This window comes from Harmonia axyridis, chromosome 4 (genome assembly GCF_914767665.1).
Source record: "Harmonia axyridis chromosome 4, icHarAxyr1.1, whole genome shotgun sequence".
Taxonomy (NCBI): domain Eukaryota; kingdom Metazoa; phylum Arthropoda; class Insecta; order Coleoptera; family Coccinellidae; genus Harmonia; species Harmonia axyridis.
Genome location: NC_059504.1, coordinates 11332960 through 11360559, shown reverse-complemented (window position 1 = coordinate 11360559; position 27600 = coordinate 11332960). Strand labels below are relative to the sequence as shown.

Below are 27600 nucleotides of genomic sequence, written 5' to 3'. Positions count from 1 at the left end.
AGTAACAACTCCTACACAGTACCTTTACCTTACATAATATGAGCTTATGGAAAGCTTCGGAGAAAAAGGGATTAAGTAAATACTTAAGAATAGCACTAAAGCCCTATTGCAGTTTTCTTACAAGAAACCATCAACGTTAATTTTTTCTATTCATCCATATTTTCAAGAGAAATAATCATCTAAATGTGAGGTCTCAATTCTTTTTTAACGATTTTAATGTTTCCATCATGATGAAGAGATCAAGTAAAATAGTAATAGATATTAGATATCTGAATCAAATGACCTACTTTTAAAAAATCAATGAAATTCAAATGTCAACGTAAACGCGCCTGTCTAAGTTATGTCGGTTATGTCAGTTAAAATTTCATTTCTAACAAGACATTGATTTTAGGTTAAGTTATGTCATGGGACTTTCGAAGTAGAACATAAAATATAAACAATGTCTAATCAAACAAATTGTAAAGTGAACTCGGACGGCAGTGTATGTTTGAAAGAAATTATCAATTCCTTCAACTCCCCCATACGTGAAGAACATGCTTGGGCTTTGTGTTATCAATGTGCAAAATATTTTACTGAATGTCTTTCTTCTAGAAGACGAGATTTATTCGTTATAAAAGAAGTTGAACATGTGTATCTTCAAACCGATGGTAATGTACACGAAAACACTACGAAACCATTGGGTGAATCTAGAAAATTATTACAAAATGAACATGACATAATTGGTTCTTTAGGAGTTGTTATATACACAACACTGAGTCAGGGTACAGAAAATGGAGAAGAAAGGTTGATAAGTCAAGATTTGGAGTCTCTAATTAGTGATATGATACCTGACGATACTGCTCATCATGAAACTGATGATGAAGGTATTGAAAGGGACTCAGAAGAGGCAGATGAAGCTGGGCCCTCAAGGGTCAATACTCAAATAACATTAGAAGAAATTCTGAAACGTTGTGAAGTTCATCTTGGTACTCTAACAAAAAATCAAGTGGAAGCCCACTATAAAGCTGTAGTTAGAGCATTTGTAACTGAAGCACTTGAGTTGACAATGTTTCTTCAAAAGGTAAAACAAGGAAGTATTTCATTACAAACAAATAGTGCTATGAATCCAAATTTAACTCAGTTAAATTTCTCTGACTGGGCCAAGTTTTGGGTTCAGGTTATGAGTGAATTAAGAACAGGTGTTAAATTGAAGAAAGTGAACTATAGCAAAGCACCAATTGAATATGAGCTGACACCTTATGAAATATTAATGAAAGACATCAGAAGTTGTAGATATAATTTAAGAAAAATAATGATTAATGGGAATGTTCCTTCAAGAGTAACAAAAGATGCTCATGCTATTATCTTAGAATTCATTAGATCTCGTCCGCCTCTTAAAAAAGCTTCAGAAAGAAAATTACCTGATCAACCACAATGCTTCACACCACGTGAAAAACTACTCAATTCCATAAGACTGGGAAAGAAACTCAGGCCAACTCCATCTCCAAGGTATGTTGTAAAAAATGTGTCTCCAGTTTTATGAACTTCTGATCTTTGTATTTTATTCAGAATGATATTAAATGATCCCAAAATATATATTGGTCAATGAGTAAGCTGAGTTTGTTTATTTCAAATATATTTTGTGCTTAATCCAATGGAACTTTTCGCCCAAATGTCTATTAATGTTTAAATTTGAGCAGATAAGGGTATTAATGATTTGGAGTTTCTCAATTATTAAAAGATGCTCAATCAACTAGACCATGGCTAGAAAGCCATGAACACTCTTGTCTGCAAATTTCAATTGAAAGATCTAATTCATCCAGAAACGACAAAATTGCATATAGAATTTTCTTCTTTGATGATTTGATACCGATTTATAATGACTGATTTACAATAAGAATGAAAATTGAACCTCTCAAAACAGGCAATTATTAATGTTATATTCGTTTCCTCAATAAAAAAGTTCCAAGAAAGTGATTTTGGTTTGAGTTCAAAGGACTGAAATGAGTAAAAGGTGCATGAGAAATTTCTTGAAATATTTACATGAATATGAATTTGAACAAACATCAATAAGCTCCTTACTTAAGTGTGCGTTGTTTGATAGATTGTGTAAAGGGTTACATAGCACCGCAATCTTAGGATCTATTTCGCTTTTCTTATTTTTTCCCATTATTTTCAGAATAAGCCGCACATTGTCTACTGCAGAAGGGTCTAAAGAAGGGTTCCCTAGACCTAGAAAACTGATCAAAGTCGACTTCAGTCAATTGGAGGATTTTGATGATGATGATTCTGATAGTCCAGATATCTCAGAACCTGGTTTATGGTCTTCTGAATATTCACAAATCTGCGATACAACAGATGCTGCTTTAGAACCGTATGATCTAGCAACTCAGGATGTGGGTTCTAGAACAAATGTACGTAGACATACTTTGGGTGTCTTGAACAGTAACTTGGGGTGTTACTCTGTACCCCAGTCTCGACCATGCTCCAGACAGTCATGTAATAGTTCAGAAGCGGAATCTGTACAATTAGAACCAGAGATGGCAAAACTAATCCAAGAAGGGTTGATGGATATGAAGAAATGGGAAGAAAGCCTATCTCTAGATGATAGATTGTCTTTAACTTTATCTGAAATTGTTCACATTCGTTCAGTTCTTACTAAGGCTGAACTGGACGCTTTACCTTCTGAAGGACGGATAAGACATGATGTTGAAGCTCGAAAAGTTTGTTTTCTCTGTCTCAAGACCAGATTTGGAATTTTTGGTCCCTGGGGACAGAGATGCACACTATGCAAACGCACAATATGTTCCAAATGTTATTCTAAAATGAATATACCTATGGAATACTTTTCCACTGTACCTGTGGTGTTGTTAAGTCCTAGCATTATGGCAACTCCTGAAGATGAGCTTAATAATAGTTTCACTAGATCTTTAGTAATCAAAATGAAAGAGGCTGAGGGTATTTTGAATAAAGATAGTCCAAGTACTAGTGTCAGTAATGAGGAAAATAAAGAAAGCGGTATGTTTGAAGCTAAATCTACAACTGCCAGTCGAGCTGCTAGAGTAATGAGTAAATTGAAAACGGGGAACCAAATGGTGGTATGTCACGATTGTAAGAGGATGGTCCTACAGATAATACAGTCTGCTCGGGTCAATCGCTCAGCTATTCGTAATAAAACAATTCAAAACATGACATTGAATTTATCACCAGTTTTCTGAATTATTCATTTTCGAATCAATAAAATCGTAAGTAACATTCCATTTCTTATTTTAATTAATTATTTGTGATATCGATTATTGTACATTTTAGCACTAAACATAGGAAAAATGATATTATATTATTAAGTAATTAAATGTTGAGGACAGCACAATTTACCTCTACTTTGAATATTTTCAGATTTTTAGTATTTGCATATTGATTTTTTGTTTGTGTTTGCTTTGTAGAACAATATTTGCAGTAATTGTGTTACTTCTATTTATACTGTAATTCAGTTATAAATTTCTCTGCAAAAGTTTTAAAAAGTAAACAAATTGTATATAATGATTTTCAAACCTCAGTAAAGGGTTCCTATTTTTGTTATTGACTTGTATCTTAAGCTGAAGTTCTTTGTTCATAACGTATATATTGAGAATTGAATAGTGATTGATAGGACCATTGTTATTATATCAGATGTTTAAAAGTAGAAAAAAGACGTAACTTAACATCTTCTCTTGAATTTTCCTAACAATTCTACTTAAATTGAATTATTGATGACAATTTATGAATTCTAATAGAATTTTGTATCATCCAGGACTTCCATTTCATGCCTAGCTAACTTATGATATAGAAATAATATTTTCCTTTCAATTCGAAACTAAACTGTTTAGTATCGAGTATTTATTTTTCATTGTTAATCTACAATGGGCGGCCAATTAAATATCAACTTCTGAACGCAGAATAGGCTATTTGACAAATTTTTCAAATCCTCTCAAATTATCCAGTGATGCTTATTGGGTACATAAAAAGTAAAGACTCATTCATTTCAAGTAAATAGCAATCAAATAGTAAAAATTTAAAGAGGCATATAAGAAAGTGTTTGTTTTCATTATTGATTCGACCATTTTCTCGTTTTCTTCTGGGAAAATCAGTTTGATGTAAGTAATTTTAAATATTACTTTGATTTCTTATATTCTTAATTTAGAAATTAGTTTGAGGTTAGAATTCAATGTTGTTTTAAATGGCCTAAGGTTTCATTGAACTTTCTATAGAGAAAAACCTGTTCAGGCACAACATAACTAGCATATTTATAAAATGTCAAAATTCGAGAAATTGACCAGAAGCCAATGATACAAGATGGCAAATAACACGTTTCTCATAACGTGGTTTTTTGAGTTTTTCAGATCTTTTTAGTTATCTAACAGCATATTTTTTCTCAAATTTTCTGCCTAATTTATGGGGATGTTAATATTTTTCACACTGTCAAATAGCTTCCTGATACTAGTTCTTTCTGTATTAAATAAGTAGTTTTTGGTTTCTGAGAGTTTCACACAAAGCTACAAAAAAATTGGAGTTAAGTTCAGTTTAAGTATGGAACATTATTCATCGACATTTTCTTTATTTTTGCTATGTAAATGAATTTATTAGATAGTTTTGAATAGGCATCTCATTGAAATGCCATTTGAATTTACTAAACACTTCTCATCAGTTTTTTCAGTTCTAAGCTACAATTGTTCCACTTGTATCTTAATCAATAAAGTTATACTAACATACATCCTTGAAATTTTTATAATTTGAAGGATATATTCACCTAAATATTTAGTTATAATTAATTACTATCAACTAAAAGTCTTATAGTGAATATATTTTCTCAACAAGGAAGTCCTGACATTAATTTTTTTAAATTGTATTAAAATTTGGATCTGCACAATTTTTCTTGAATTAACCTCTTGTGAACGACTTCTAATGTTATTTAGTTTTACTTCTTTGACTTTCATTCACTATTTTTAACCATTTCTCAGTACCTAGACTGAAAATATTTTAAACCATTCCTTATTTACCAAAGATATTAAATAGTGAAATTGAATTGAAATGCAGCAACGCCTATAATTAAGTGAATTAGTTTATTGACTATTGGAGTATCATGTACTTTGTATTGTATGTGAGTTTTACAAAATGTTTCTGTGTTAATTGTCAAATATAAGGAAAAAAGTTGATATGAGGACCGATGGTTGTCACAAGGAGAAAATTTTGAAATTAGCTAAGGTTGAATGTTTACCATATGTTAATGTTTTTACTTGTATTTTTTTGTTTAATTTCAATGATTCTGCAAAGGTATCATGTGAATTCATCAAGAAACGAAGAATAAAGCAAATATATCATATTGTTTTTCATTTCAATTAGTGTTGTACTGAAACCTGATTTCTCAAAAATTTGAAGAGTAACTTAGTTCTATACAGAATAAATGCGTTGAAATTAATACAAATAATTGAAATATCTTTCAAAGATACTGAAAAAAAAGTAGAAAAGAAGATGGGAAATGAAGAGGCCAACACACTTGCCTGAAAAGGAGCACAAAATGCTTTCATTGGCCCAGAACCTTTCTGTGGTTTAGGTGAAGAGAGAGTTTCGGAAGAAGAAAATAACGAAAGAAGAACACTCTAGCAGAATATTCCTGGGTTGAATTATTCCAAAAAGTTTCTTCAATACTTTGATACTGCGAGATCTAAGAAGTATCTGGATCATAGCAAGAATATGCTACACCTCCTCACTAGATTCCTTACACCTCATAAGAATGAGTCTAGCAGAAAAAGATAAGTGCAGATTCTGTGGGGAGGAGGAAGAAACTCTGGATCACTTGGAGACGGAATGCCTCGTCAGCACTAGTCAACCCAAAAAAAGCTTTGGACAAGAGACATGTAGAAGTGAGAAAGTAACCTTCTTGAAGCCATCCCAGATACTGGAGTTCATTAGAATTCTGGAACTGGAGGGCGCCCAGTAAACTACGACGAATAGAACCTCTGTGATGGGGGCACAAATAGACCATAAGATCGAGGTGCGAGGAAACCCCACTCAAATCTAATTCTAAATCTATCTGAATACCCACTCTAAATTTTATCAACATCGGACAAGTTGATCTCGAAATATCGAGTTCCCGGGAATTACACATTTGCGCATGAGCATGACTGAGAGAGCTATTTCTACGGAATCATTTACATTGTTTGCGCACTGTCAACTCTATACTTGTATCTATGTATATATATATATATATATATATATATAAAAAAAAGGATCTGTGGATATTATGTAAGGGCATCACGATCAAACGAATGCACCAAATTGGATATTTTTTTTTGTGTTCATTACTCTGTTATGAGAAGGTTTATACAACAAAAGACTTCTGAAAAAACGTACGGAATAGTTATTTATAATACAAGTGCAGAAGGCATTGATATTCTTCCACGAGTTCAAAATTCAAAAACGAGCCACGAAGTGGCGAGTTTTGGAATGAACGAGTGGTAGAATGAGCCTTCTGTACGAGTATTATACATTATTTTCTCTAATTCATTGCATTTTCATTGAAATTAATGAAATATTTCCATATATATATTTTAGTGATTTTTGCATTGAAAAATGTTGGTTGGCAGAACTGATTTCTTTAAGGCAAATTGATGAATTAACAGATAAAGCCGTGGCGGAAAGTTCGGAGTGCCAACATAGAATAATGAAATATAACCATGAAAACTGTGCGTTTCTGATATATTCTCGCACGATTTTGTTCTACAAGATGTGGAAGAATGAACGGAATAACCACAGAATTAGAGAAAAAAAAGAAAAAGGCTTTCCTTTTTCCTCCGACCGAGCGAACAATCATAGAGTATAATTTGACATTTCCAAGGATGTATCTTGGGTTCCCTGACAAAACATGCGAAGCGGGGGCGGGCAGCTAGTATTTTATTAATATAAAGTGAACTAAATTTTACTAAAGAGATAGACACGAACCTAAAGTTGTTCATTACAGAAATCTTAAGATTGGAGAACAATCTTTCTTCAACTTCGGTAAATTCGGAAACCTAACGGACAGTAGATTATTCAATATTCATTCATCGATGAAACGATCATATGACATCGCATAGTGTATATATAAACGATTTTTCATAATTTCTATAAAGATAATCGGTTTGGTTCCTTGTCGAACTACCCCGTTACATATAACGAAACCGTTATTGACGTTTTCCACAATTGCCGTCTGTGATAATCCCTCTCCTCTTCTTATTATTTTCGGCACAATACATCTCCTCTGTGGTTTATATATACCCATATTTCTCGTTTCTTTGAGTTTTGAAAACATCCCGATCATTTTTGATTTTCTGAATTAGAAAACGTGTCAGGAAGGTTTTCCTTCGATTTCTCTCACCCTGAAAGCTCTTCTGAAGAGGTGAGTGTTTATTTATGAGGTTATAAGTGCATGGTTAAAAGGGGAAAATATTTATTTTTCTATATTAATTAGAAGGAAGTAAAAATATGTTTAAATCGTTCATGTTATTAAATGCACAGAAGGAAGTTTTATGGAACATTCTAATGTGGTGAATGTTTTGGGGATATCAATAGACAATTAATAATAGGTCAGTCATTTCTGGTTCCATTATTTTTATTAAATATCTCAAAGCGTACGGGTATAGGTTGATTATTAATTCCTATGATTTAATTCTGTAGGAAAACAAATTGATGCTTAGATATCGAAATCAACAGTTTCAGTCCTTTCAAGGAATTCCATTATTCCAGAACCATACCCTTACTCAATTTATCGATTTTTCCAGTGTCATATATACGTTTCCATACCAAACGAAAATCGTCTCATGACAATAAAAAAACCTCACAAATCTGTAATATTTTCAAAAGTCATAATTAACTTAGTGCATTATATGAATTTTGGGTTCATTATTTCCAATAATACCCTACACCATTTTCATGGTAATTGGGTTTTTTGATAATATATATATATATATATATATTTCCAATAATGATTCATTAAAAAAAATTTGAACCCTCTTAAAATTTCACAGTTTAGTTTTCGAATGTGTTGAATGAAAAAATTGAATTAAAACAATACAAATTTCATTATGATGTTTTTATTATTTCCTTTTTGAAGGAAAATTTCGATCAAAACTTTCTTTTGGCCAAATCTTTATGCAAAATAATGAATACACTGGTTGCTAATATCTTCAATTCACTCAATTTCAATTTACGATCGCTCAAAACTAGATCGTGGAATTTTTTGATGTTTTCTGATGAAACAATTGCCTAAATCGAGCGATCAGATTTGTTGGTTGATTCTTTTAAAGTCAGCATCTCACCTCTTTAAGGTTTTTTCGGCGAAACAATTTTTGGTACTTAAATATTGTAGTCCTTTTTTGGAAATTTTTTAAATTTTACAACAAACCAGCTGCTTGAGGAGATCCAAAGTCGATGTTGAGTTGTTGTCAAAATGCCTAGAGCACATGTACGCGGAATTTATCGCCAGCTAAGTGAATTATGAGTTATGAGATGTTGTCAAGCGAGGTTTGATAATGTCCAAAATCGAAGAAGAGTAGGCACCAGACGTCGAAGAGGAACAAATGAAGTTCAAGATCGACGTCTAAGACTTATGGCCATTGAAGACCGATTGCGACAACTCGATCTTTGGCTGATGAGTGGTTAGGAGAACAAGGCCATCCTGCGGTTTACCGCCGAATAAGGTCTTTTGGACTGCAGCATTATCGACCCCACCTTGTGTTACCTCAGGCGGTTGAGCAACGCCTGCAACGATTACAGTGGTGCAGAGAACGTCAACATTGGAATGTGGGATGGCATCAGGTCATCTTTCTGATGAATCTCGATTCTCCTTGGGTGCACATGATGGCCGAAACAGGGTTAGACGACGTAGGGGAGAAAGACGTGAACCTCAGTTTGATGTTGAGCGTCATGTACACCGGACAATAGGAGTTATGGTATAGGGTGCTATTGCATATGCAAGTAGGCCACTTTTAGTATTTATTCGAGGTAACATGAGAGCGCTGTGTTACCTTCAAGGAATAGTGGAGCCATATGTTCTCCCTTACCTTAACTAGCTCGAGAATCCAATATTTAGAAAATAATGACCGACCTCATGTTGCCAGAGTTAGTTTAAAGTTTTTCGAAGCGACCCATGTGAATCTTTTGCCATGGCCGCCCAGATCTCCTGATCTTTCACCCATAGAGCATGTTTGGGACATCATGGGTAGAAGGCTTGGAAATTAACTCCAGTCCCCACGGACTTTGGCGGCTCTGAGACATGAAGTACAGATAGTTTGGGATAGTATCCCTCAAGAAGAAATAGACCATCTTAATGTGGCTACTTCCTTCATTGGATTATATACCACGCCCTTGATGAGGAGAATCAGACCAACCCCCAAAAGCACATATTTTATTCTTGTAATAGGTAACTGTGCCTTGGTGCTTATCCTCAGTTCAGCACTCCCAGTTTTATTGAAGATTTTAGGAATAACCAATTTTGATCTGCTGGGTGATTTTGGAAGAATTGAATGGCTGGATGAGTTATATGTTGTTGTTGCATACAACGTTTTATTTGCTGCTAGTTCGATGCTGTGTGTTTCTATGAAGTTCTCTGCCCCTGTGAGGAAAGAGTTGTATGCCAGATTTGCAGAGAGCTATAGAATGTTGATAAATTTGTCATTTTTGAAGTGATTTTTTGTAATATACTATCGTTTCAGATATTGTAAGAATCATAAGACTGATATTGTAAATTGCATCAATGCCGAGACGTGTTTGGGAGTGTATAGGTATTCGCTTTGGACAAACACATTAATAACTAATCAAAAAAAAATTGTGAACCCTTCGTTTGTTCCCCAAATTTCAATCATTGACTCCTTGCTATACTATTTGTTTTTCCAAAAAAAAAAAATTAAAATTTAAACAGCTTCTTCTGGGTGTTGCAGTTTTTTTGTCACTTAGTATATGTGATTATAAAAAAAACAAATAATGGGTTAGAGTAAAACATGCAATGTCTTCTTTTTCCACTAGAAAGTTTGCTGAAACTTGCGAAAATGTCCATTTTATAGCAACACCCTCCTCCTGATATCGACAAAACCCTCAGGTTCACCACTCTGCTGAATCATGTAGAAATTTATCTTCGGTAAATTATTGCCTACAAAGATAATTAAATCTTTTTGTGGGGGGCGATCGGTGGATTGTTGACCCTAAAATACTTGATGAAATCCACAACCACGCAATTTGAGTTTATTTTTCTTATGGTCCAATGAACTTTTGTTTGAGGAAGGATGTGGTAAATTTAATTTAGAGAATAATATAACGATGTTTGAAAATTATTCAGGAAACCCAATTTCGGTAGATTAAGATTAATTCAAATATGGTTTTGGTTTGGTTTTCGTGCAGAAATATATCAGAACATTCCAATTTTTATGTTGTAACGTTTTCAATAACTGTAAAAGCACTCTAAACACGATAAGAATTTAGGAACATAATAGAAAATATGAGAGTGGATCTCTCTCTAACAGTTGCTGGAAAACTCTACAAAGGCGAAAAGACGCTTCTAAATTGAACCAAACATTGTACATCTCTCTATTCTTTCGTTTCCATTGTGAATTCTCCGACATTTCTAATTACACTGCAGATTTTCGTTTCGAATTCTTGTTCGACGCTATTCTATAGGTTTGATATTCGGATGAGCTGAAAATGGAGAAACTTTGATATTCATATACAGGGTGGCCATTTGAAAACGAAACAGACGAGATTACAGACGAAATAAAGTTTTTCGATAGAAATGCTCGGACAGGTCGATTTCTGTTTCGAGGGGGACAACTTAAGATGTAGGTTACGGACGCATAGCGCTTCAACCCTTGCTACTACAACCCTCACCCCCAAATTTTGAATAGGGAAGATGGGGTGAGTGATACCTCATTTGAAAGGTATTTTTATACTGATTTCAGCACAGTAATTGTTTTTTCATTTTATGCATTAGTTCTCGAAATATTCTTAACTAAGTATTTGAAAATGAAGTGGTGTTTTCATGGCACTTGTAGTGTTTTGTGAAAAATCGACATTTTGAGCTTCAAAACAACCATGACTGTGGTTTCCTTCCTAACTAACTAACGCATGAATATTTCGAGAACTAATGCATAAAATGAAAAAACAATTACTGTGCTGAAATCAGTATGAAAATACCTTTAAATTGAGGTATCACTCACCCCATCTTCCCTATTCAAAAATTGGGGGTGGGGGTTGTAGCAGCAAGGGTTGAAGCGCTATGCGTCCGTAACCTACATCTTAAGTTGCCCCCCTCGAAACAGAAATCGACCTGTCCGAGCATTTCTATCTAAAAACTTTATTTAGTCTGTAATCTCGTCTGTTTCGTTTTCAAATGGCCACCCTGTATAATATTTGAATGTTATACTAAGTTTACTCGTCTCTACTTCCAAACTATAGAAAAACACACTAGATCTCAACTCTGTTGATTACAGTACAGGGTGATTCACTCATCTTTGTAATATTAATTTTCTAGAAAACGGCCGAAGTTTTTTTACAAGTACAATTCAATGTTGACTTGAGATACTCGTAATAGCCAGGCATCGTAAGATGATTCCATACTTCGAAATACCATTTTTCACAATTTCAAACCGTTGATGGCGATATGCAGTGTGTTTTATATTAATTCTATTTAATTTATAACTTTCTGTATTGTGATTTTGTATCTAATATACTTTGTGACAAACTATTTCTCTATTATTATATTTAATGAATAAAACAGGGTGATTCACCGGGATGGCCTAGTAGACGTTTATGGAAAACTAATCATACTTTTGAGCTGAAAATTTGCATGTTGGGGTTTGAGACAATGATCTTTCTCCCTAAAATATTTTCAGATGTCTACAGACTACTATTTTCTCATTTCAAATGGCACACCCAGTATATAATTTGAATTATCAAATAGCATTTTCGACCAAAATTTCGGCAATATGCCATACCTTGGGTTAAATTTTAACGGTTCATAAGTTGATTGGATTCTCCTGAAAAAAATGGTGGTGATGAAGATTCACATTTTTTTGAATATTTCGGCAGAAAAAGCTTTTTTCGAAAAAAGTTCTTTCTTTTTCGATTCTGCAAATACGTAGTATTATAAGACTGTTTGCGGTTTGGACCAAAAAAGTAAAAGGTGTTCATAAGAAGATCATGAACTTGGTCAACTCAAATTCATCAAAAATCAAGATTTTGTAATTAGAGCTAACATTTTTGAGATAATTTCGGCAGAAAAAGCTTTTTTCGAAAAACATTTTTTCTTTTTCGATTCTGCAAATACGCAGTATTATAAGACTGTTTGCGGTTTGGACCGAAAATGTACAGGGTGTTCATAAGAAGATCATGAACTTGGACAACTCAAATTCATCAAAACTCAAGATTTTCAAATTAGAACCTATATTTTTTATTATTTCAGTCGATCTACGTACAAAAATAGTGGGGGTTACTTGAGCAAATCCTATACCTAAAATGAATACTTCAAGAGTTATCGAGGAAGAACTTTAAATGAGGAAAAACCGCAATTTATAACTGTGTGGAGTAGTCTGTGACTTCCGGAACACAGAAAGTAACTAAAATTCGATGTTTCCATAACTAAATTTGACATTTCGAAAATTGTAATGAATTATTTGTAATTGAAAATTGTATTTGTTTATGGATTTCTCAACTATCCCAACGAAAAGTTAATTATAATTCATGAAATGTAAAATTTAGTTATCCAAACATTTTTTATAATAACAAAATGAAACCTTTCATTGGAAAACACTTTACTATATGTGATGTCTCCATACAGAGTGACCCATATAAAACAATCTAGCCGAATATTTTCATAAATACAATTTTTTTGAAAAATGAGGTCAATTTTTGTTCATTATTTCCACCTTTGAAATCGACCAAGAAAAAAAGTTGACCTCTCTAGGGATTTTCCACCTTACGGTAAATATTCAGTTGGGATGTTAAATGTGGACCACCTGTATTCATTTTACACTCATCCAATCAATTTCCATTTACGAACGATGAACTTTACGAAGAATTTTCATTGAGGGACTTTGGATTCAATTTCTGGTTCATTACGATTAACTGATTTCGTCAGGGGTTGTAAATCAAGGGAGGCTATAGCTCGAAATCGAAATCCCTCTAATTTTAATGAACATCTGACGAGTAATTGCTAATGTAGACACTCAATTTATCACCTAACTACATATTGCAATTAGGTTGATTGCCTGGAAATGTGAGCAATTTCTGAATTCGCAATCATTTTTTTTTTTGTTTGAGGATGTTTTCAAATTGATTTGGTCGATTTTATAGAAAGATCAAATTATTTGTAAATTTTCCAATAATTCATTTCATACTATTCCTGCTAGAATAATTCTTTGATATTCAAATGAGAACTAATAAAATATTTGATTAATATCTATCATTATTTGGTTAGAGTAGTGAGTTCAATGTTTGGCTACTCAATTTCGATTTATTTCAAGAACTAAATACATAAAAAAATCTGTTGTTACACAGGCTGTTCAACCTATTACGGTTAGGCTCTGAAATTTTCGAATTTTTTCTAGGCTCCATTAGAGCTTCCTCAAATTGTTTGGAAATACACGGGATGTACCAAAAAAGAGTGAATGACCAAATTTTTTTTTATTGTGGAACACCCTGTTCAGTTTAATTATCAGATCGCATGGAATAAATGAACCCGAGTTTGTTTGAAGTTTCATAGCTTAAAACCTATCGTTTTTGAGATATTTCGATTCATAAAATGGAGGGCATTTGGAAAAACCTAATAACTTTGAAATGAATGAATTCATTTGAATGAGATTTTGAAAGTGAATACTAGAAGAATGGTGGTTAGTAGGTACTGACTTTTATTTAATTTTTAAGAACTCTATTGGGTGTTCCAATCGACAAAATTAATTGATGACTATTTCGAACGTTAATATCGGCCTCATTCCAAATTGCACACCCTATATTTTATATTTTTATTGGATAGTAAATTTATTATATTCGAAATATCCTCTACCAAATAGGCCCGCTGGCCCGATATTAACGTTTGAATGAGTCATCAATTTGGAAGAAGAGTTCCTAATGATTATCAAAAAGTCAATACTTCTTACCTTCGTTTTTCTAGTATTCACTTTCAAAATCTCATTCAAATAAATTCATTCATTCCGAAGTTATTAGGTTCCTCCAAATCCCCTTCAATTTATGAAAAATAGAAATATTTCAAAAACAGTATATGAAACTTCGAACAAACTTGGGTTCATTCCAAGCAATCTAAAAATTCAATAAAAACAGGCTATTACAAAAAACATATTTTTGGTTTATCCTTTTTCGTATATCCTGTACAATATATTTCCAAACAATTCCAGAAAGCTGTAATGGAGCCTTATGTTATTGTGTAAAAAAAAATTCCAAAATTTCAACGCTGAACCGTAATAGAGGGTCACATCCAGTCGTGGCACATCCTGTATATTTTGAGAAACCGACTAAATTTTGAAGATTCAAAGCCTATAATCAAAATTAAAAAAAAAATAATTATTAAAAAATGAACAACGTACCATGAATTTACGTCTGTTCCCCATTTATGTGTTCTTTCACCATTCCTCTTGTTATGAAAACTTGGAAAATTGTTGAGTATATTCTCATAAAGTTTGTGGCATGGTTGAAATCTGAAACTGGCGCATTCGCCTTATTGCAACACGTAACCATTATATCGTATAAGGATACCTCAAAATGTTTTTCCTTTCAAAATTGATATGGGCTTGTTAAAATTAATTCACAGTAGATAAAACAACTTGAATTTGGTGAAGTTAGGATAGTGGATTTGAGTCACTAGTTTTTTTTCAGAGTACCTATGTAATTGGAAAATCTTTCAGGACGAATAGAATTCTGAATCCTGTGGCTGTGATTGTCAAGTTTAGTTCTGAGAAGGCCGAATAACAAGAACAAGTAACACAGAATGTCACTGCAAAAACCACAGTACGCAAACCACTTTTCCAACTTTCAACAATTAAGATAATGCCCAACCACATTATAGTTTTAACTATGAGGTAAACCGTTTGTTGCTTTCACGTCTTTGTATTAATTGAAACGATGAAAATTACTTTAGAATTTCATGTAATAATTAATTGATAGGAACCTCTGGGCATTACCAAAAATTGGACGAAAATAACAAAATATTTTTTTTGTATTGAAATGAATCGTCCCTATCAGTCTCACCAGGTCCGTAGAGATCAGGAATCTTTTAAAATATAGGGGAAGATAAGCTAAATCCCATGAGGGTAATAAATCTATTTTATAGAATGGGTAATAGCAATTTTTTCCGGAATCAGTGAGGATATTGCGCTGAATCTCGATGTGATATTTTGTGCGAGATTTTCGTAGATTTTACCCTCACGGAAACATGGCTCAGATTATCAAGTTGATAAATACAAATTCAGAGCAATAAATTCAACGAAAAAAATTTCAAAATAATTCAGCATATGCAATGGGTGTTTTTTCAAGAGGTTGAGAGCTTTAAGTAAGAAAGAAATATTGTTGGAATGAATTTTTTGTTTGTTTTAATCTGGTAGATAATTATATGGCATTTTTTTTTAAATATGATTTCTGGCATATGTCGTCCTCGGCTACGAGTTCATTCGATCAGTCCAATTTTTCACTACTTTTTCCAATAAATCTGGCCCTATGCCGTCAATGGTGGCTTCCAATTAGGGATTCACGGCTTGATTTGATATTCAAGCTACTTGACTTGAGTTTGACCTAAAATCAACTCAAGTTCAAGTCAAGTAGTAGTTCTTCAATGTCAAGTTAAGGTTCCTAATAAAGGAATCATTGACTTGATATTGAAAAACTACTACTTGACTTGAACTTGACCTTATTTCAAGTCAATCTCAAGCCAAATAGCTTGAATATTCAAGTCAAGTAGTAGTTTTTCAATGTAAGTCAATCATTCCTTTAATAGGTACTTGACTTACATTGAAAAACTACTACTTGACTTTCAATCCAAATAGCTTGAATAGTAAAGTTGAAAGTAGGGATTCACGACTTGACTTGATATTCAAGCTATTTGACTTGAAATCAACTCAAGTTCAAGTCAATAGTAGTTTTTCAATATCAAGTCAAGTATTTATTTATTAAGTAGTTGACTTGACATTGAAAAACTTCTATTGACTTGAACTTGAATTAATTTCAAGTCAAGTCGTGAATCTCTACTTTCAATGCTTCAAGAGTTGCTGGTTTTGGTAGGGATTCACGGCTTGGCTTGATATTCGAACTATTTGGCTTGAGCTTGACTTGAAATAAAGTCAAGATCAAGTCAAGTAGTAGTTTTTCAATATCAAGTCAATTTTTCGTTTATTAGGTACTTGACTTAACATTGAAGAACTGCTACTTGACTTGAACTTTAGTTGATTTCAAGTCAAGCTCAAGCGACTTTAAAAATAATAGAGAGGTGGTAAGTCGCACTTAAGATGGGGTCAGGACCACTTCTGGAAACAAAATTGTCACCAAATTGATTTTGTAATAAATTGATGGTTACGTGCGCTATATGGCAAGTTGTGCCGTCTTGTTGGAACCAAAAGTCGTCAATGTTTAGCTGATTAATTTCTGAAAACAACAAAAAAACAGAAAATCAGTCAGCACGTCATTAGATACACTGTTTAATTGACCAAATGTAATTAAATCAAAGAACAATGCTTTTAATAATATCTCATATCAATGGCTGTTCATATCTTGATTACTGAGAATAGTGATGATCATCCAGGTTAACGTTTTGTATTTGAGAACAAATGAGAGTTAACAGGGGCCTCTAACGTCAAAACTAGCCTATAGAAAAACTTTTGCGTATGAAACTTTTTGTTTGGAAAGACTTGGACTAGGGATTCACGGCTTTACTTGATATTCAAACTACTTAACTTGATATTCAAGTTACTTTACTTGATATTCAAGCTACTTGACTTGAAATCAAGTCATGTTCAAGTCAAGTAGTAATTTTCTTGACTCGACATTGCAAAACTACAACTTGACTTGAACTTGAGTTGATTTCAAGTCGAGCCAATGTCAAGTAGCTTGAATATCAAGTCAAACTAACTTGGACTAAAAAATCCAGCCAATTTGACAGGAGGCAACTTTCCCTTATAGAGTGTTCGGAATTCTTTGGTATGAAGATTGAATCAGGTTGTAGGTTTTTTCATGAAAATTTCCTGTTTTATAAGTCTGATGTTGTTGAAATTAGGTATGGGTATTTAAGTCGAAATTTGCTACAATTTAAGATTATAATCAGTAAAAAATTGTCTGCGATGTTAAAGTTACAGAATTAGATAAGAATCACCGTAAAGCTCAGAAAACCCTCGAATATCTCTCTTATGTCCTAAAAACCTTCCACTAATATCCAGTTTCCGTTAAACCACATAAAAATTCAGCGTTAAAAGCATATTGAGTGGCTGAGTATACGAAATTCAAAGTCGCTTAGCACAACGTTGGACAATACCGAATAACTTAGGAAAACTACATAAAATGCTGGGGGTTCCTTCAAAGTCAACCTTTTACGATCCCTTTTCTGGACTCTACACAGTGTTTCCGCATTAATTAATCCTTCCTACATCCCAGCTGCTCATCCAACCGTTCGTTCACGCCCTTTTAATCTTGCCCCTGGAAGTTTAGATGTGGGAGGTTTGTCTAGATAGACCCCCCCAAGCCAACTCCTACACGAACTGTTAGGAGTTTGATAGTTCCTCCCTCAAAGTGTCATTCTCACTTCATTAAGCGATGACGTTTGTCGTCTAGAAGAACTCGATTTTGTTCGTACTGTTGATGCATATTTTTTGTGACGTGTGTTGGATTGCTGTTTTTGGTTTGTTGTTTTAGATGAAGCTGTAAAAATAAAATGTAACATCTTGACATTTTTATACATATTATGGTTTTATAATTCTTCCTGTTTTATGAAGAATCTTAAATAAAAAAAAAGGTTATTAGACATGGTGAAGGTTTTGAACCTGAGTGCACCGTGTCATGGGCGGTAGCCTTAGGTTATTAGCCCAGTATGCAAGTACGATATGTATTAGGTGTACAACTTTGCTTTCATTCTACATTACTTTGATAGTTAGCCAAAATTCCTGAAGTTCAACTGCACTGTTGGCATAATTATCAAGATATATTAGGTGTACAACTTTGCTTCCCCCGTTTTGCAATGGATGGCTGTAGCGGTAAGGGGTAGTCAAAATAAATAGATCGTGAATGTCATACAATAAGCTTAGGTATTTGTAAACATAACGCCATCGAAATATCAGTAGATTTGTGTCTGCATCATAAAGTTAAATATGTCAGCTAAATTCTCCTCATTTACGGGAGGTTTTAATTTTCTGCTTTAATATGAAGAAATCTGCTGCTGAGGCTCATCGAATTATCTCAAATACCTATGGTGAGGCCGCTATTAGTGGAAGGACGTGCCGAGAGTGGTTTCATCGCTTCAAGAACGGTGATTTTGACGTCGAAGACCATCATGGCAGTGAAAGAAATAAGGTTTTTGAAGATGCAGAATTGGAGGGATTACTTGATCATGACTCGTGTCAAACGCAACAAGAAATGGCAAGATGATTGGGAGTGGCGCTACAAACCGTCTCAAAACGCCTGAAAGTCATGGGAATGATTCAGAAACAAGGAAATTGGGTGCAGTACGAGTTGAAGCCGAGATATTTGAACGACGTTTGTTTGCGAACATCTGCTTGCAAGGCAAAGAAGGAAGGGATTTCTGCATCGCATTGTGACTAGAGACGAAAAATGGGTTCATTACGATAATCTCAAGCGCAGAAAATCATAGGGATACCCCGGCCATGCTTCCACTTCGACGGCCAAACCGAATATTCATGGTTCCGAAGTCATGCTCAGTATATGGTGGGACCAGCTCGGCGTAGTGTATCATGTGTTGTTAAAACCGACTGAAAAAATCACAGGTGATCGTTATCCAACGCAATTAATGCCTTTGAGCCGAGCATTGAAAGACAAACGGCGACAATATAACGAGAGACAAGATAAAGTGATTATAGCATGATAATGCTCGACCCCATGTTGCTAAAGTGGTTAAGACATACTTGGAAACGTTGAAATGGGAAGTCCTACCCCCCAAACCGTTTCTGCTTCGTCGGAATATCACTTGTTTTGATCAATGGCACACGGCCTGGCTGACCATATCACTTCCGATCCTATGAAGAAGTAAAAAATTGGATAGATTCGTGGCTCGCTTCAAAAGATGACCGGCTTTTTCAACGCGGGATTCGTACGCTGCCCGAAAGACGAGAAAAAGTAGTGGCCAGCGATGGATAATTTTTTGAATCATAAATATATAACCAGTTTTTTACAATAATGCCCCGAATTTCGGAATAAACGACGACAGCAAAGTTGTACGCCTATGTATATATACAAGTTGGGCCAGATTTTAGTGCAATAACTTAAGCATCGGAAGGGACAACTATTTTTAAAAAAATTGCACAAACATATATCCTAACTAGCTTCGTTTTCGAGATAAAAAGGTATTAAAGTTCAAAAAAGAAACAGTTTTTTACCATGAGGTGGCATCTGTTATTTGCCACCTGAAGGATAAAGATGCAAATCCAGGTGCAAAATACTCCATAGCGTGCCGTAAGAAAGGCCTAAATGTTGTGCGCGCCGAGGAATGGGTAAATCAGGATCTTCCACACTTTCACTTAGAGCAGCAGTATTTTTGGTCGAGCGTTAACGAATTCCAACGCGGCTTTGGAAATCCGAACCTACCCTGGAAATTCATATTTCTAAGTTCTTCCTTTCGAGAGTTATCGTATATGACCGGACAGAGTGAATCATCCATAAGTCGAACCTTATCGTTGAGAACATTTTCGGCTCAAAAAATACACAGACATCATGATGAAATAGTAATGTTTGGGTAAAAACTGTTCAAAAATAGAGTACAAAACACGCGTAAAAGTCCCTTTGAGACACTCGCAACATTGGGGGCAATCCGCTCCGCGTCTGTTCAGCTGGTGATCAGAACCAACTGAGATTAGCCCTCGTAATTCAATTACTTCACCTCATAAGGTAAATATTTATAAACTCACTCCTTATATTTGTAGTAGAAATGTACGCCTCTTCAATTTATATCTGAGATCGAATTGATTTTAAGAGTATCGTAAATCGTTGCTGAAATATGTTACGGGGTTAACCAAACCAACCCCACGTCAAAACTTTCTTCAAATGGATGCGAAAATTATTAGGGAAAGCGGCAGCATCAATCTTTTTGGCAAATAAAAAGAAAATTGTGTCGCCTCGAATTGTGTCATATCTCCCTAAAATTGATAGTCGCTTGGTTGGGATGTTTTTACCCTGAGGAGTATTTCGAACGTAATTTCTTATGACTTTTTCGCCCGCAATATGCTCGAGAAAGGGCCCGAACTGATATCATTCTGGAAGTTGAAATCGTTTGATGCCAATATTTTTTTTTTGTGCTTTGAGGAGTGATCCCTGTCAGTTTTTCTGTACTAGTTCTACTTAATATATTTTGACAAGTAAAAATTGATAATGGTAGAACGATAAGTAATGAGTCGATTAATAAGTTACGGGCCTGGCGCGCAGATTGCCCTGCCAGTACCGTACATCTTTTTTTCGTTAGTACTTAGAACATATACCTTAACGTTAGATACATTCATATCTAATGAGTGTTGAAAGTAAAAAAAATCTTAGGGATCCGTACAACGGGTTCCTAACATGTGAATGGTACCATATCGCACCATGTGATTAAATTAGTTCACCACGAAAAAAATAACTGCACATTTTTTGAATTCGAAGGCCAGCATGGCGGTGGAAGAGAGAAGGTTTGCGAAGATGCAGAATTGGAGGCATTACTTGAACAAGACTCGTGTCAAACGCAACAAGAATTGCCAGGATCATTGAGAGTGACGCAACAATAATCAGAATATATATTTTTTTTAGTTCATTATTATCTGAGTAATTTTCGCGTTTTTCATAGAGATTCTGTTTTTCATTTATATCATGCAATATTTTTGGAGTAATCCATTCTTTTCTGATTTCTTCATTCTTCTTTTAAGGAATAATGGTTGTGAAGTATTCAGTTCCGACATTTACATCTTCATTTTCATATAATGGTGTCCAATTTTCATCTCTCAGCGCTTTTTTCAGTTCTGCATAATTTGTATATTTCCTTTCATTTCGTTTTTTGGTATATTTTTTGTTACTTTCAGATCTGTACATAACAATATTGGATAGTGATCAGTGATTGAATTCGGCAGAATAATGACTCTGATGTTCGAGTCCACAGGATGAATACTTTTTATAAACAGATGATACAAACATGGTCGACTGTCAGGACTTGTGTAACTATTTATTAGTGATGTGAAGCCGTATGAGTAACAGCACATTTTTTTAATTCGAAGGCTAGCATTGCGGTGGAAGAGAGAAGGTTTTCGACGATGCAGAATTGGAGGCATTACTTGAACAAGATTCGTGTCAAACGCAATAAGAATTGGCAGGATCATTGGAAGTGACGCAACAAGCATTTCAAAACGCCTGAAAGTCATGGGAATGATTCAGAAACAAAGGTAATTGGGTGATGTACGAGTTGAAGTCGAGAGATGTTGAACGGCGTTTGTTTATGAACAGCTGCTTGCAAGGCAAAGACGGAAGGGATATCTGCATCGCATTATGACTGGAGACGAGAAATTGAGTCATTACGATAATCCCAAGGCCAGAAAATCATGGGGATACCCCGGCTATGCTTCCACTACGACGGCCAAACCGAATATTCACGGTTCCAAGGTCATGCTCAGTATTTGGTGGGACCAGCTCGGCGTAGTGTATTATGTATTATGTGTTGTTAAAACCGACTGAAACAATCACAGGCGATCGTTATCCAACGCAATTAATGCCTTCGAGCCGAGCATTGAGAGACAAACGGCCGCAATACAACGAGAGACATGAAAAAAGGATTTTACAGTGCTCGACTCCAATTTGCGAAAGTGGTCAAGACTTGGAAACGTTGAAATGGGTAGTCCTACCCCACCAGCCGTATTCTCTAGACGTTGATCCCTCGGACTATGACTTGTTTCGATCAATGGCACACGGCCTGGCTGACCAGCACTTCTGAAGAAGTAAAAATTGTATCGATTCGTGGATCGCTTTAAAAGATTTCAACGCGAGATTCGTACGCTACCCGAAAGATGGAAGAAAGTAGTTGCCAGCGATGGACAATACTTTGAATCATAAATGTATAACCAGTTTTTTACAATAAAAACGACGGGAGCAGAGTTGCACGTCTATGTATGTATATTCAACAGGCCAGACGCCGCTGTTTACGGCCCGATAATCAGGATAAAAAAGACCTTCAGTAGGGCGTTCAGCGTGCAGAATATTTTAGGTAGCTTCATTCCAAACTCAAATAATAGCCCCATAAGCATTCCTAGAATACCATAAACTTCCATCAAGACATAAACAATCCTTTGAAGCGTTATTGAGAGGGTGAACACAAAGCCTCAACGCAGTTGTCTCAAGGAGAAGGGCAGCCGAATACCCGAAATCTATCAACATGATTGTTATCTCATTTTCTCCACCGCTTGGAACATCCACAAGCTCTTCACGCTCCAAAGATAGATCAGTCTTCCTCTTCCTTAGATAATTAATATCCCTCTGGACGCACTCCCCTGGCCTCCGTACGTCATCGGCGTGATTCAGCGACGTCGGACGTCGAGACGCTAGTGTGTGGTCACCCACTCTTTGCGCTCGTTCGCTCGGCACCGCATCGTCGTTCAATTGTTCGCGGGTATAGCGCGCTAGTGCATCGTTTCACGGCCGCCCCAGTTTTCGCGATACGAATTTTGATAAAGGATGAAAATAGAACAGCGCTTGTAATTTTTGGGTTCTATTATGTGTGTCAGCGGTGGAAAAGGCCAATGCCGAATGGTTGTTCCAAGGAAAAATTAGATTTGTAAACAGTGGCACGCGATTTCGAAGTTTGAGCTGTTGGGATACCGTGGTTTTGTGATAGCGTATTATGTGACTCGATGGTTTGATGTGTTTGTGGAACTGACTGTCATTAGGACTTAATGGTCGTCGGTTTATAACTTTCTATGGCTTCCAGGCAGAATATTCTCCGATTTGAAGGTGAAAAGAAAATTTTGCACTAATGGGTTTTGTGTGTTTTTATCGGTGAAGTTATTTTGCGTTGTTATTGGCGCGATTAATGTATTTATGTTAGTCTTGTCACGTGTATTGGTATGTTAATTGTGGGTTCTTCGGGTTCAGAATGACAATAGGAGTCTATTAAAAATAATCGTGGGGAAAGCGACTATAAACGTTCGGAATGTTCTTGGAAAATTGTTGTTTATCAATTTTCAACCTTGACAAGGATTTCTACGGGCTCATTTAAATGTGTTTCATCATCGCTTCAACTGATGTTATTTTCAAATGAAATTGAACGAACTGCTATGTTGAAAAGTACCAGGTTTTTTTCAAAGAATATAGGTGACTGAAAATTATTTTTGGCGCTTCAATAATCAGAATTCTATTTGAATTTGTATTTTCAGGAACAGGAATTCAAACTGAAGAAATTCGAAAATATCGAAAATAAACTACCCAATATGTACATCTGGGTGTCCCATTTTCGATGCTCACTGAAAGCATCTCGAGAACTATAAGACTTAAAAAAAACATTTTCAAGAACCCCCGATTTAATTTTTCAAAATAATAAGTTAGCAGCAATCAGCTCATAGATATCTTGATTCGATATCGAGTTACAAAACGTTCCTGAAAAATGTTTCAAATTTTTCGCTATATCTTGGTTTTTGTTTGAGATATTCAAAAAATTCTAAAAAGTTTTTTTCAGTAATTTTTATTGTTTATATGATACTCATAATAGATCATAGAAATTGATGGAAGATTAAGAGATAAAGCGGAGAGTTGGTGTTTATCAAATGGGACACCCTATATTTTTCAACGCAGTATTTTAGCCACTGATTTGTCGAAAAGTTTGTTCAAAAATGTCATCCGTTTCATAGATATTGAGTTTTTCGACTTTGTTGTTTTCATGGGACACCTTTTATATAAATATTGTACATTTATTTCGAGATTTAATTAATTTTGTGTTCATTGTATAATTCTAATCAATTTATATATAGGTTGTCCCACAGATATAGAGTGTATTGGTGTTTTTTGAATTGGCTCCCTACATGGGCTTGATTACAATCATACCAAAATGAATTAAATTTCGAAATACATGAAAAATATTTATACACAGGGTGTTTCAAGTTTGCATGCCTATAAGACATTTCTGATGCAGAATGGGGCCTATTTGAGATCTGAAAAATGGGAGTATATCTATTATTCGCGATTTCTCTAAATATTTTCGAAGCTCCGGCACTTCCGGTTATACAAGATATGAAAAAAAATTTTCAAAACATTTTTTTTTCTATTTCTTAAATATTATCAAGATTTCCATTCTCAGTCACTACCGTCTTCTATACTCACATGGGAGCTATATGTAGTTCGTTTGTACCAGAGCCTTATTTTGTCAATTCCGCTAGAGTAAATTTTACGATTTCGACATTGTATGAAATATCGAACAAATTGGAAATAGATTCTTGTATGCCAAAGCTGAAAATTTTCTATAAGTCGTCTGAAAACATCAGATATGTGGAAAAACCTCAAGCATATCACACAAATAAGACATAATATGAAATTTCTAGCCAAAAAGTCATCAAATCTTATCGAATAACCACAATATTCCCATGATATGACTCCAGTCGACTATTTCGTCTATCCAAATCTCAAATTACCACCTGGAGGTAACCGTTCTAAACAGATAGGACACATAAAAGATAATTGATGGGAAAGCAGTTTCTGAAAATTCGTTCAAACGATGTTTGGATGATACGTAGGAGTAAAAGTATCAATTTTCTACAGGATTTATTTGAAATAAATACTCTACCTTCATCATGATTTCCATGCAACAAGCGAAGCATACGCTTCGATCAGAAAAAGACGAATCAATTTGAAGAATATATACAGAATGCCAGCTTTTTTTGTTTCATTTATAACTGAAACAAAAAAGTAGGCTGCAAGTCTATCATCCCCAATAGGACCTGCCTGCAGACATAACTTGGTATACAATGTCGTTGTGTTGAATAACTATTCAAAATTATGGAACCATTCGTTATGAGAAATGGATATAGAAACAATAGAGTCTCAGCTGGTTTTTCTGCAGAAAACCCTTCCCCATTGTGGGAGAAGCAGTAGAGCATAATCCCCTGAATTATATTACTTGGCTCCCTTGGAAAAAAGTTGCATAAAGTTGATAATTGAACAAAAGGTTAAAAATCCAACATAACAGAGTGAGGGAATGAAATTAAAATATTGCGTCATAGTATATCTCATACTTTTCACCAAAAATTCAGAAATAACACTGGTCTGATTTAATTTCAATTTCTCATCTATGTTTATAGATTTACTATAAATTTATATTTAATTTCTACATGTTATTCCTTCAGGGAATAATAATAACATGAGATAACTCGAATTTACTCCCTCTCCTTCTTCAATAACAGAATTTGAATTGTATTTACATACAATTTCAATGTTATTGATAAATACAATTTTTCATTTGAAATCACGAATTGATAAATCAATAGTAAATAAGGCTATATAAATGGGTTCTCCAATAGCAATAATACAATTCAAAAATAAAAAAAAAAACATATTTTTCAGTGAGACACAATTTTTTTTAACGCTTCAAGCAGGTATCTTACCATGATTAAATGACATGACCTCTTGAACACAAATGACATAAGCAATGTCAAAAAATAATAGTTGCCATTATAACTATGTCACCTAACGAACTTACTTTAATCTGAACAAATCTGCGGCTGAGGCTCATCGAATGCTCTCGAATACCTCTGGTGAGACTGCTATTAGTTGAAGAATGCACCGAGAGTAGTTTTAACACTTCTAGAAAGGTGATGTTGTGTCGAAGATCAGTGGAAGAGAGAAAGTTTTCGAAGGTGCAGAATTGAAGGCGTTACTTGATCAAGACTCGTGTCAAACGCAACAAAAAATTGAAGGATCATTGGAAGTGATGCAACAAGCCATTTCAAAACGCCTGAAAGTCAGAGGAATTATTCAGAAACAAGGAAATTAGGTGCTTGTGAACAGCTGCTTGCAAGGCAAAAACGGAAGAGATTTCTGCATCGAATTGTGAATGACGTGAGACGAAAAATGGGTTCATTAAAATGATCCCAAGCGCAATAAATCATGGAGACATCCCAGTCATGCTTGCACGTCGAAGGCCAAACCGAATATTCACGATTCCAATGTCGCGCTCAGTGTTTGGTGGGACCAGCTCAGCGAAGTGTACTATGAGTTGTTAAAACCGATTGAAACAATCACAGGTGCTCGTTATCGAACGCAAGTAATTCGTTTGAGCCGAGATTTGAAAGCAAACGGCCGCAATATAGCGAGAGACATGATAAAGTGATTTTACAGCATGACGATGCTCGACCCCATGTTGGGAAAGTAGTTAAGATATACTTGGAAACGTTGAAATGAGAAGTCCTACCCCACCCGCCTTATTCTCCAGACGTTGTTCCCTCGCACTATCACTTGTTTCGATCAATGGCACACGGCCTGGCTGACCAGCATTTTCGGTCTTATGAAGAAGTAAAAATTTGGATCGATTCGTGGATCGTCAAAAGATGACCACTTTTTTCAACGCGGAATTCATACGCTGTTCGAAAGATAGGAGAAAGTAGTGTCCAGCGATAGAGAATACTTTGAATCATAAATGTGTAACCAATTTTTCACAATAAAGCCTCGAATTTCGGAAAAAAGGGCGAAATCAAAGTTGTACGCCTATGTACTCAAGCAGAGTTTGAGAGTTTTCAGACGTTTCAACCGAAATTCGGAAACAAATAACCTAATAACCCAACAGTATAATATTACTTGGAAAATTATATGGAAGAGTAGTAAATATAAACCATCATCAATTAAACTCTTATGTTTCACCGGATGTGCATCAACTCCTCTCAACTTCTACGAGGCATTTTCCAAAATAGCAAAGATCAAATTTCGCGAATAACTCCGAAGTGGTATGTCCCCCTTTATCCGATAAATCAACAACCCCTTGTATTATGCTAATAAAATTCCTCGATTAACGTAGATACTCCAGAGTACCATTAAAAGGTGGGGGGAGAACAGGAAATTATTATAACTCATAATTCAAGAAGGTCCAATGTGGGGTAGGTTGAATTGGCCTTTTGGAAGGGGAAAATATGAGCCCTCATCATTAGCAGTCTTCCGCGTAGACGTGCACATAGCTACGTGGGTTTTTAAATTTCATTCTCATATCTGCAGCTAGCAAACGCCTTGCCAAGTTTATTATTCCACCCAGAATTCTTCACCCTTATAATGCCGTGTGGTATTGAGGAATATAAATCCGTTTTGTATGAATATATTTCAGAATACCCCACCAAAGCTTCCTGATGCTTGGGAAGATACATTAAAATGTCAGATGCATGATTCTCCTGAATAGTTTGAACTGTATTGAGC

The 27600-nt window shown here is 34.9% G+C and overlaps 2 protein-coding genes across 3 annotated transcripts in view; both read left to right on the top strand.

Annotated features, from left to right (window-relative positions):
* The first annotated feature begins 352 nt into the window (after positions 1 to 352).
* Positions 353 to 5338, top strand: LOC123679251 (protein spire). The gene is made up of 2 exons (XM_045616743.1): positions 353 to 1488; positions 2159 to 5338. The coding sequence occupies exons 1-2, from the start codon at positions 440 to 442 to the stop codon at positions 3195 to 3197; spliced, it is 2088 nt and encodes a 695-aa protein (XP_045472699.1). The 5' UTR covers positions 353 to 439; the 3' UTR covers positions 3198 to 5338.
* Positions 5339 to 7270: 1932 nt separating this feature from the next.
* The window catches only part of LOC123679271, a 44987-nt gene continuing 24657 nt past the window's right edge, over positions 7271 to 27600 (top strand). The window contains exon 1 of one of the 2 annotated variants that reach the window (XM_045616776.1): positions 7271 to 7393. Coding sequence is in view for 1 of the 2 variants with exons in the window: in XM_045616775.1 (XP_045472731.1) it covers positions 23133 to 23166 (34 nt within the window). In the remaining variant the exon portion in view is untranslated. Of the gene's footprint in view, positions 7394 to 22768; positions 23167 to 27600 lie in introns of those variants that run through there. The other variant, XM_045616775.1, reaches the window with a different exon arrangement.